Source organism: Nilaparvata lugens, chromosome 12, assembly GCF_014356525.2.
Source record: "Nilaparvata lugens isolate BPH chromosome 12, ASM1435652v1, whole genome shotgun sequence".
Lineage (NCBI taxonomy): Eukaryota > Metazoa > Arthropoda > Insecta > Hemiptera > Delphacidae > Nilaparvata > Nilaparvata lugens.
The window spans coordinates 22,420,920-22,433,350 of record NC_052515.1 but is presented as its reverse complement, the minus strand read 5'-3'; the positions used below and the strand labels follow the sequence as shown (position 1 = coordinate 22,433,350).

Below are 12,431 nucleotides of genomic sequence, written 5' to 3'. Positions count from 1 at the left end.
CGATCCTACCTATGTTCAATGTTGCTGTGTGGTGGATGGATGGTAGTAGGACAGATCACATGGTAAACTGTGTAATTACATCATTCTAGGCCGTTGTTATCCGTAATCGGATCGGAACGCTGCATGACTGGTGTGTTCCGGTTTTAGCGTTAGAAAACATTTCATGAAATTGAATCTAATTGACCTTGTGGCTGAGCTGTGCTTAATGATCACATTCAATTTCGTCTGGCGAAGATATTGGGCCATATGAATAAAGTTGAGCATTTACTTATACTTCTAAAACATAGAGCATTTGCTTCATTTTCTATGAATAAGCATGAGCAATTTATATATAGAGCAAGATATTATATTCTTAATATTAGTAGACGATAAAAATTTATACAATTTTTAAAATATCTTATTCTATTCAAAATACCAGCCAACAAATATTTTTGATCTGCAATTCAAATCTGAACCGCGTGATCTGGAGTCAGCCATTTTTGGTGAAGTTTTGCTCATGCTCATCAAGAGAACAGTTTGAGAATTTGCTCAAAAGTAAAAGCTTATACTCAAAATAGTATGAATAAACTAGAGCATTTGCTCAACTTTTGGAGCAAATACTTCAAAAAAGGTGAGTCTAGTCTAGAGCAGCTTATCACCTTTTGCCCATAGTACAATGGCTCAACTAATTCGTATGAGGAAGAGGAAACTATACCAGATACGATCACAACCGATAGTTGAGAACTATATAACTCTTTTTAGATTCAACCATGATATATATCACCATTATCCCCACAAAAGAATAAATACAAAAGATAGCTGATATAAAGATAGCCATTACAAAATAGGAAATAGGCATTTAAGAAGATGAGAGTGTAGACGATTATAAGAAGGCTATTGATATTATAAGAATATGCTGAATATTATTATAGAGATGACATTTTTTAACGCTATTATTTCAAAATTCTAAACTCAACTAAGCTAAAACTATTCATAAATAGAAAACAGAGCAGACGACGCAAACACAAGCGGTGCCCCCTACTTGCATATTTAGCGCTTCCGTGAGCTATAACACAAAGTAAAGCTACAAAAGCGAATCAGCTGATGAAAAATCTTTAAAATGCGTGAGTATTTGCTCCAGAGTTCAGGAGCATAAGGTAAGAGTATAAGGTAAAGCTTATTCATAAAAAATGAGCAAATGCTTTTGCTTCTACCTTATGCTCATCAGCAAAACCTTATGCTCCATGCTCTTGCTCATGAGCATTTCCTCTGGTTTTGTTCATATGGGCCAATGTTGCACGGATAGTCACATATCACATATCACATAATATACAGGATGTCTCACAAGAGGTATAACAGCTGAAGACCATGCATGCAATCTACAACAAAAATTTTCAGTGAATTTTCCTTTTATGAACCTTAGTTTTCGAGATATATATAGAACTTTTTTGAACTTTTTATGCGAGTACAAACAGTTTGAGATTTTGCTTTGGACTCGATGATTGTACTTTGTTCAATTTTGAAAATTTCTTCAACCATATCCTTAAAATAAGATTTTGACTAGTTCTCTAGTAATCGACTTATTCCAAAAATATAGGAAAATCGATAGATCAGATTTAATGTAGAATCTATGGTCGTCGGCTGTTACACCTTTCGTGAAACATTCTGTATACTAATACAATGTAATATACAGAGTGTTTACGAACTCCTTATCAATACTCTAAGACATTGTTCCTGGGTAAGAAACATATCTAAATATCATATTTAAATTGCCTTGAGATCTAGAGCTACTCACACAGCAGATATTTTGCTTTTTTCACTTATTATTTTTTATTGAATAATGGTTGAACATACAAAATTGAAAATTAGCACAATCATTCATAACAACTAGAAAAAGCTACAAAAATATCATAATTTTTTGTAGCTTTGTCTAGTTGTTTGATTGTGCAAAGTTCAATTTCGTATTTTCAACCATTATTTGGAAAAAAATAAGTGAAAAAAGCAAAATGGCCGCTGTGTGAGTAACTGTAGACTTCCGGACAATTTAAATATGGTATTTAGATATGTTTCTTACCCAGGAGCAATGCCCTAGAGTATAGGTAAGGAGTTCGTAAACTCTCTGTATATACCATATAATCGAATTTCATGATAAGCTGAACAACAAATTGATCATTCTCACCTGTAATGCAGATTGGGGCCAAGCGCTGAACCAGTCAATAGTACAACAGTTCACTAGCTCTGGGAACTGTCTCAGTCTTGCTCGGAAAACTTCTCCAATGGGGCTGTGAAAGAGAGCAATTTAATCCTTAAAATCAGCAAAAACAATCATATAATGCAGCCTACATCCAAGCGCTAATATCCAAGTTTTTCAAACAAGGTTTTACTGGTTGACAAAGATTTTCAAACCTGAATGTCTCTCTCTTTAATCCAGTGAGATTTACTCCAGTTTGTCAGCATTGGTTGAATGAGGAATATATATGTTATCAATGAGGAATGCTGAAAGTTTAGGGTGAAGCAGTTAGAGTGAGATTCACTTTGAACTGACATCATAGGTTGGTGGAGTGCAATGAAGTCCCTACCGAGAAACTTTGTTCATTAAGCTGCATGTCCGGTGGTGTGGTTATTGTGCAATACATACCAAAACCAACTCCAACATATAATGACAATGATGCTCTATTTATATAGTCCTATATTTGGGGCAACAATGATCCGGCTGTGGCCTGTATTCCTACTGAGTCGCATCAACCTATTAAGAGTGGATCATGAGATAGTTTTTATTTGAATCTGTGAGTGAACTGTAAATTGAATTTTCATCTGAAAGTCCTTGAATGATTATGTTGGCTCGCTGTAGCCTAGAAAGGGATATAGGATCATTAACAATGATATACACTGGAGCGTAATGTACGATAAATTGAATATTTTTTTAAATTGCATATAACTGTTATTGGTACTTGGACTAACGATCAACTTTTCTATCCTAAATTGATTCTTCACGTCATTTTCAAGAAGAATCTTGTAATAGCTTCTCCTTGTTTTAAATTAGCTCTTTCATCATCACTGCACTAAATTGATACATTAATTTTCTTCCCATTTTCACTAAGCACTCCTGGAGGTTTAAACAAGATCTGTTGGTTTCTCCTTTTTCAATCCCCTTGTCAATGTTGAGTTGTCCAGGAGCTGGATTGTCTCAACATTTTGAAGATAAAAAAATATAATATAACTGAGATTGGACTCCGTTGGTGTAAGAGTTTTGAATGATAATTGTTTGATTGATATCTGAGTCAGTATACCTCCGTTATTGGAAATTATTATGAGAATAGTTTGCCAACTTCATTAGTCCAATATAACAAACTTTTCTAATCTACTATAACTATTATTATAATGGTGAAACCAATGCAGCTCCTCCATGATTTTACCTGCTGCATATTTTATAGCAGATTCGAACTGAGAACCACACACAACTGAGAATTCCACAACTTCACACTCGAAATGTTTCAGATTAAATTAGAATCTGATTCACCGTGATAGAGGTGAATAATTGAAAGTTTCATAACTACTCCTAAACTCCGTGAGCTTGAATGAGAATTCCAAGGGAATTGATCGAATCCAATCTGAGAGATTAATATTATCAACTTGGGTTTCACTGTCAAGAAGCAAGACGTCATTTATAACCAAAACTATCCTCATTAGATAAGCGGAAGCTTTTACGTCAATACAGCTGCAAATTTTGCAAGCATCTTGATAAGAACGTCTCTGTACTTCCAAGTGAATAATTAGAAGAAACAAACACTCAGTGACATTGATGGATTTTATGCATCAAGTGCTACAGGTGTGTTTTTACGCAAATATGCCATGTAATTTATCTTGTCAAAATGACATAGTACGAATATGTCGGATAGAATAAAGCCGTTTACTGTCATGAGTATAATGCTTGAGCGTTAATTCTGATGATAGGAGATTCCATGTTTGGAGAATGAATACAGAGTCCAAAATTGACTTCGAATATTATTGAAAAACAATAACTGAACTAAAAAAAGTTCTACTGTGTTCTAGGCTTTTTTAGTTGGTATTCGTTCTCCTACAATGTGTAAAATGTTAATGTTAATTGCTTTTCATTAGTATGTTTGATATATGAACCGCAACTGCTGAGATGTTTATTTTTGATTAGTATGTTTAGGGGTTTAAACCGCCATTGCTGTGACGTTTGTATGAACAACTCAGTGTGGGAGTGGCTTGTCTAGGAAGCCTAGAGCAGACGTTCACTCTGATTGGTCATTCGTCTACCAATCATATAGCTTGCTCACTACTGTATTATATTCTTTTGCTCTTTACTCTGGTTTCACATAGTTCACTAGAGATTGCTGATAATGGTGTAACAACCGTTCCCGAGATAATCTATCAAATTTTTGGTTGTTGAAACTTTCACTGTATTTCTATTTAATATTGATAACTATTGTGAGTTTAACTGCAAAATGTCAGCACTGATCAATAGAGAAGCATGAATGTTATTTATAAGAAGTGCTAACAGTTTGAAGTGTATCTCACTATCACTACGACAGGGAAACTTATACAGATTGTTTTATTCTATGTGCCGGTTGCACCAGCCGGTTAAATTTTAACCGTGATTAATTCCACTAGAACCAATCAGAGAAGCCGTCTTTTTAAAATCACCTTCTCTGATTGGCTCTCGTGAAATTAATTACGGTTCAAATTTAACCGGCTGGTGCAACCGGGCCTATGACTATACATGAATTCGACTTTGAGATGAAAATATCTATATACGTTTCATATTAGAACGAATCAATTGAAGTAGCTGTTACTATTGTCACGTGGTATTTTAGCACCACAAAATATTTTCGAAATGAACTATTGAGCTTTAATAGAATTATAAAATAGAAAGAATAAATAGCCTAGTCAAGTTACTGCTCAAGTAAAATCGAATGTTATTCATGATAAAAAGAAATCAAGTTATCAATTAAGCGATAAGAAAATCATGCAAAATTGTAATTCAACAATAATGAGAATTCCTTGGCAGAAATAAAAATGATAAAGCAGCTTATTTATTATTGACAGATCATAAAAAATAAAAGTTTGCATGTACATTCTGAGGCTAGAATTCTTTTTTTTTTGTTCTGATGAATCAATCGATCTAGGATCAATTGACAGCTCTTTGAATCGATACCTAACGAATCAGCTGATTGTTCGATCAATCAGTATGAATTGAATTGTAATTTTACTTACAAAATATATATTATATACACTAGGGAAGGTTTATGTGAATAGATAAGGACAACTATTATTGTTACACAATTATTTATTGCAATCTAAAAAAGTATGAAAACCAAGAGTACACAAAAAATCACATAAAAAATTAAATGTACATCATTTTATAGCATCATGTATCAAGATTTAATTATTAAAATACTCTTAGCCTATTACTTAATTTATTTGTATGAAAACTTTTTATTTATCTTTGTATAACAAAGTTAGGAAAACCCTGAATCTTAAAGAACCAATTACATCACGTCTTACTAAGATTAGAAAACCAATCAGAAGGAAGCTTATAAATCGTTCAAGGAAGAGATGAAACTTTTCTAGAAATCACTCTCTCTGGCTTGTGATCTCGATCTGTGAGGAACACATGGAGATTAGGGTTCTTTCTTCCTATTACATTTTAAAAGTATCAAGCCAACCCCTTTTTAAATGTGAAGTATATGTAATTAATGTTTGATTATTTGTGAACTCAGTGTTACTAAAGAGTTCTTAATTGTAATTTATTCCCGTAAATATATTTTTAATTACATGAGCCCAGCAGAGACGAAAAGGACCTGCCTAATTAATTATTGGAAATAATTAATTTACTCTACAAGACCTTCAAGAACATCATTATTGTGAGTGCAAAGATTTGTCTTAAATGAGCTCATTTTAAGAAGGCCTTTAACAGTGAATTGGGGAATTAATTAAAGCGCTATATAAATTTATTCAAGTTTAAGAAATTCGCAACGTGTCGACTATTATCATATAAGTTATAAAAACTCTTTTATGAATTTATTGATTTATGTAGGAAGCTTATTTCCATGCACGGCACGAACTCATAAAACCCTGAGATTATTGAATAGTTATTTGTATTAATTATTATTTGTCATTGATCAAAGTATGTCCTGTTAAATCTACAGACCGAACAGGTTTTAAGTTGTAGAATTCTGAATTGACTTGAAGTCCACATATCAGTATTAAATACACATATATATTTTTAAAGCTCACAACTGTGAATGCTAATGAACCTTGTGATAATTATTAAAATATTAAAGAATTTATCTATATTGGAATCATAGATATAAGAATATTTTATATATATTATTTTATGGGAATATATTTTATGTTTTATGTCAGCATACAAGAATCATAGAAGTATTTATTATATCCTAACTCATCTCGTGATATACAGTTTGAGCTGTCTTGATACCAAGAAAAAATCCTCTGCAACATATAAAATCAGTGAATCAATTAATATTGATCTTATTAAGAGCATTTACTACTTATCATCCTTTGATGATAGTAATACTATTCCGCCAGAAAAATCATACTGATAATTATATCAATAAGGTTACAGTATATCATATAAGGATCCAGAGAACTTCAAGAACTGGCGTTGTAAGTTCCAAGGGATTTCAAAAGGGTAAATTGGTGAATACCTGTATTCATGACAAGCGTTTTAAAAATCAACTAGAAAAAACCATAGTTGGTCTTCATTATTCTCGATTGGATACATGGTTACTGGTAATCAGTCACCAACTATCTTTTTGATTTCCTTATTGGTATTCTTCCAGAGCTTCACGGAAGCTGCGGTAAGAATTATTAATCACCAATCATTGAACCTTGAGGTGATTAATTATATTTGGAAAATTCATGCATCTACCACTGAGCTAGAGCTGCGGTCTTTTAGCAACCGCTCTTATAAATATCAAAAATACCGCACCACATATGAATGGTTGGCAATCCACACCATTACATAATGTCGCCCAACATGGATGGCAAAAATCTACATCTTTACACTATACAATTTATTATATGATTATAGTCAATAATCTCAAATACATAGAGTAAATGTATTACAATAAACACTATACTAGAGAAAAATCTTTGCCTTCGAGATGCGTACAGACTTGAGTGCCACGAACACGCGCATTTCACTTTTCATCATCTGATGCTACGATTATTATACCTGGATCTTACTGTTTCTGTACAAATACAGATATAATCAGCTGCTGAAAAGTGAAATGTGCGTGTTCGTGGCACTCAAGTCTGTACGGTGCTTTAGATTATAGAATATGATAATTAATCAAATTAATTATGATAACCACTATAGTATAATCATATGGTAGGTATTATGATCTTGACTTCTATAAGAAAGAATATAGATTTTATATTGAAACAAATTAATTACAGAAACAATCTTTTAACTATTGATCATTTCCAATAAATTAATGAATAACCACTATAATTAATTTGATTTAGGGTACTACATTAAAGAATGGATTTGAAACACTGAATTGAAAATAAAATTAAATTGATGAATTACCTCATGGTGATAACACAATGCAGATTGGAGCGGACCAATTTCAAATAGCAGGAGTAGAGATTGGATCGTGTGGTTGGTAAGCCTGCCTCTGTGACTGCACCTTGCATCGCCTGGTAGATCTTGTCCAGTTCATCTGCCTGATAGATATTGGGCACATCTCCCGAGTTCAATATGCTGTTCAGGTCTTCCAGAAAGCTCTCCGATTTTATCTGTAATGATTCAAAAGAAAATATACAAAATGATACGAAGTTTACAAAAGAACACAAAATATTATAAAGGATACAGAAGAATTCAGAGGTTACAAAAAGATTCGAAAGAGTCATCATCATCCATTCGAAAGCGACTAAAAGTATTTGGACTTTTTTAATTGATGGACAAAATTGAAGAGTATATAATATGGAAGAATATACTGCATTACATATACAATGTAAAAAACGTCAAATAATCCTTTCAAAGCATTTGCATAGTGGACAATTAAAAATGTACTTCTGATTGAAGTTGTCTTGTTCAAACATGCAAGATTATAGGGTTAGTGGAAGAAATTTCGTTGACCTCTTCGAGGTTATTCATGTGTAAGAAGCTCAGAACGACCTTCCAATTTCGTTGTATGTTCCCACTCTTGTTAACCTCTTCAAGCTTATACAAGTAACAATCACCAAAACAACTTCAGAAGTATAATGTGGCATGAACAAGCTCATGTGTGTGAGATTGTTATAATAAAAATAATTTTATTAGCCAAACGAATAGAAAATAGGGTTTTTCAATTGTGATGAGTTTTCGTATTAATTTGTGATTCTCGTAATAAACTGGATGGAACTCTGTATAGATGTAAAGAATCTTCAGATTTCAAAGATTATCATGAACATGAACCATAATATTATGATGAAAATTCCACACATACACACACATTTGCTTGTACATGGTTTGTGCTCATGATATTATACAAAATGGGAAGATATAAACATTCTTTGCATCTATGCAGAGTTTATTCCAGTTCATAGCGAAAAATTACAAGGTCATACAAAAACTCAAAAAGGAAAAACTATCTATTTTCACTCCGTTCAAAGATGAAATATGTATAGGATTGAATCATGAAAAGATTTTCAGATCACTGAGAAATTCACATAGCAGCCACCCAGTTCTGAATAAACTTATTATGTTTGAGATCTTTCTCTATTTGTTGTTAAAACAGAATATGCAGGAAACTAAATCTGAAAATTCACTTAAATACCCCAACTACCATACTGGAAGATTCACATGACATACCCAGTTATATTTTAAAGTTCAATTGAACACAGCTTCGTAGTTTCTCAGTTTCATTCATGCAGCTCTGTATTTGAAAGATATAAAAAAATAAAAAACATGGAATAAATGGAAATACATTTTTTAATACAAATGTATTTTTAGAGAAGGATTTATCAAGCATCATATGTAGTAGTAAGTTTAATTCAAAGCAGTTTGATATGCATTGAGCATCCAAAATGTATTTTCGTAAAATTATTTATGGTTATGGAAATATCAAGAGAAAAAATAGAGACATTTTTTATCACCTGCGTATCAGCGAATAGGAAGACAGATTCTCTGTTATATAGTCCGGCTTTGAGCATGAGCTGCTTTATATCTTCTCGCCACTCTGAGGTCGAGTAGCTCTTTGTCAGCTCTATTTGAAAGCAGAAGAACTCGGACATATAAGCTGCCAGCCGTGTTAGGCTCTGTCTACCTGCAAACACATGCAAAAACTCTGATTACGTACTATGAAGTGATCAACAGATAGAATGAGTGGGACGATGTCTGAATGATTAGAAAAAAAAGTAATAATAATGTGAATAGAAAATGTCAGTTCTCTGGATTCAGTACTAATTGATTGAAAAAGTAGAGAAAATGTAATTAAAAGTTCTGAATATTACAAGCGATTCATGAAAATGATGTGGGAAATCTGGTTAGATGTTGCAGTCACTGATGAATCAGGCCTTGGATGTCAGTAGACAGATAATGTATGTTCTGGGCAGTTTTTTTACGACTTTTCCCCCCTTCCCCCCCTCCACCCCTCCCCCCCTCCACCCCTCCCCCCACACCCATCCTACCTTTCCCCTACCTCCCCCGCTCCTGCCGCCCCTCTCCTGACCCTCCACCGCCCCCTTAGAAGGAGAAGAGGCTCTCTCTCTATCTCTCTCTAGAAGAAGGAGAAGAAGAAGAAGAAGAGGAAGAAGAAGGAGAAGAGGAAGAAGAAGGAGAAGAAGAAGAAGAAGAGGAAGAAGAAGGAGAAGAAGAAGAAGGAGAAGATGATAACGATGATACTCTCTCTCTCTCTCTCTCTCTCTCTCTCACTCTCTCTCTCTCTCTCTCTTGTCATGCTCTAGTTAATATAGTCATGCCTAATTACATTCAGTCATGCTCAATTACATTTAGTCATGGTCTATTTGATGATTAATAGTAGAGAGAGAGATATGTGAGAGAGAGAGAGAGAGGCAATCTACTGACAGATTTAAGTGAAACGAACTTCTGCCAGATTTAAGTGAAATGAATATCTTACTCTCAGATTTAACTGAAACATGTTCTTGACAACGATGTGAAGCAGTGGGTTGTACACACAACGAACACTGCCAGATTTAAGTGAAACGAACTTCTTACTGTCATAAATTCTAGATGTACTTGACAACTAGGATGAGATTTTATCATTCTTTCAAGAATACATGTCCAGCAGTAACATTCAAATCCCATCTTTTCAAAACTCTTTATGTGTCTGTGTATTCAGCACAGTTGAATATTCTTTGGAAGAATAATAGTGAATTCAAAGTTCTTTTCTGAATCTATATTGATATAAATTAAATCATTCTCACCAAATATTACATTCTTAACATAGAACCAATCAAACTGAAAAACATTGGCATATCAAAGTTTGTCATTTCTTGTTGTAGTTTTCACTCATCTCACAGCACTATGTAGCAACATTTATAGATAAGCTTACCGTGAGACAACCTTGGACGTTATCATTACGCACCAATTCTGCTCTTGGCTGATGATTAACATGTTTCAAAATTTCACTTCAGAGACCTTACAAGGACGAATGCGGTTCCGGTCTAATTCAATACTCGAGCATTGTCACGTTTTTGCAATTTTACTTCACATAGCTTACAAGGACGAATGCGGTTCCGGTCTAATTCAATACTCGAGCATTGTCACGTTTTTGCAATTTTACTTCACATAGCTTACAAGGACGAATGCGGTTCCGGTCTAATTCAATACTCGATCATTGGCACGTTTTTGCAATTTTACTTCACAGAGTTCACAAGGACGAATGCATCTCTGTTCTAATTCATCTCAAATTCGAGCATTAACACGTTTCGTGCATAATCTTGTTTCACCTTGGAAAAAATGCATGTGAACACTCTCTCACGTTGAAATAGAATGTAGCTAGCTATTTCTCCCAAGCAATTTGCATAGTGAAAATCGGTTAAAGATTGATATGATTCTAACTTTAGGGTTTTAGAACATCGCCGTAGATTGAGAGACTCATTTTATCAGTAATTAAATCACCTACTTGATCTTCTGTCAAATTATGTTGTTTCGCCTCAATCCAATTCATATGGAAACTAACCTTAGCATAATTCCGCACTATTTGGTATGCTATTTGATGTATAAATAAAGTGAGATAATCGGTGAATGCAGCTGAACATTGTAATCTCGTCACTTCATCATTCTCTGTATTTTTAATTGAAGTTGCTATTTCCTCACGAATTGATTTGACTGTAGCTTGTAATTCATCATTCTCAATAAATGCTTGCATTTCACTACTCAGATCATTTTTCAATACATAAGTTTCGCTAAACGTAGTTAGCAATGTATTCAAATCGTTTTTTGAAACAAATTGTTCAATCCCCTCCATAAGATTTGTCTTTATCGTATTAGTCATTGCAGATAATCGATCTTCAAACTCTTGTTTTGTTATAACAATGTTATTCAATGCCTGCACAGTTTTATCCAAATATTCCTTATCAACCGATAATGAATGAGTTTCATTTACTCTAGTAAAAAGTTCTGTGCTAAGCTGTTTCAATCTGGTATTTAGATAATTTCTATCTAATACTTGCAAATCTTTAATCTTGTCTGAGATAACTTTCAATTTCTCATCCAAATAATTCTTGTCAACTTTATTATCGTTGATCGTATTCAAGTGCGATCTGAATATCTCTGTTGTTGATTTGAGATCATGAAGAGAATTCTCCAAATTGATAGATTTCTCTTTAAGTCCCCTATCGATATTGTCAGATAACTGTTGTAATGTACTGAAGATGTGTTCCTTTTCGATCTTGTTCAATCCAATATTCTTAACTATATTAGATAATTGTGAATCTAAATACGAATGCAGAGATTCACTAACACCCTGTTGATTAATTGCCTGTATTATTCTCTCACTAAAACTGGTAAGATCTGGTTCATTCCATACAATGTCTTTCTTCGCAGCGACTCTCTCGCTTTTACCTCCGAATCTGTGCACGCTCATTCTGCAACTAAACAATAATTTTACCTTCACGCAATTCCTCTATAATTGATGCAATCTCAACATCATGACCCGAGTGTCCAGCAAGTTTTGATGATTTTAATAAATGAAGTCTCTGAACCAATTCGTCATAGTTGTCATAATATTGGTAAATTCTATTGCTAGAAGTATTTTTTGCAAATTTCAATAACCCTGAACCTCTCTTACTTGTTTTTTTAACAGGAAACAGCATTTGAATTAAGCGAGACTTTACACCACTGTTACGTTTCACATATCCTCGTCTATCCAAATGAACTTTTGTTATTGATAAAATCTTCTTGTATTTATTTAGATCTTTTTCATCAAAGAGATGTGAATTTGGTCTTTGGG

The 12,431-nt window shown here is 33.5% G+C and overlaps 1 protein-coding gene across 1 annotated transcript in view; it reads right to left on the bottom strand.

The window, feature by feature from the left end:
- Nucleotides 1–12,431, bottom strand: part of LOC111055871 (dynein heavy chain 1, axonemal) — a 357,355-nt gene that overhangs the window by 71,901 nt on the left and 273,023 nt on the right. The window contains exons 30-32 of the mRNA XM_039439162.1: nucleotides 9,112–9,281; nucleotides 7,562–7,770; nucleotides 2,159–2,261 (exon numbers count right to left, since the gene is read on the bottom strand). Coding sequence (XP_039295096.1) covers nucleotides 2,159–2,261; nucleotides 7,562–7,770; nucleotides 9,112–9,281 — 482 coding nt within the window. The remainder of the gene's footprint in view (nucleotides 1–2,158; nucleotides 2,262–7,561; nucleotides 7,771–9,111; nucleotides 9,282–12,431) is intronic.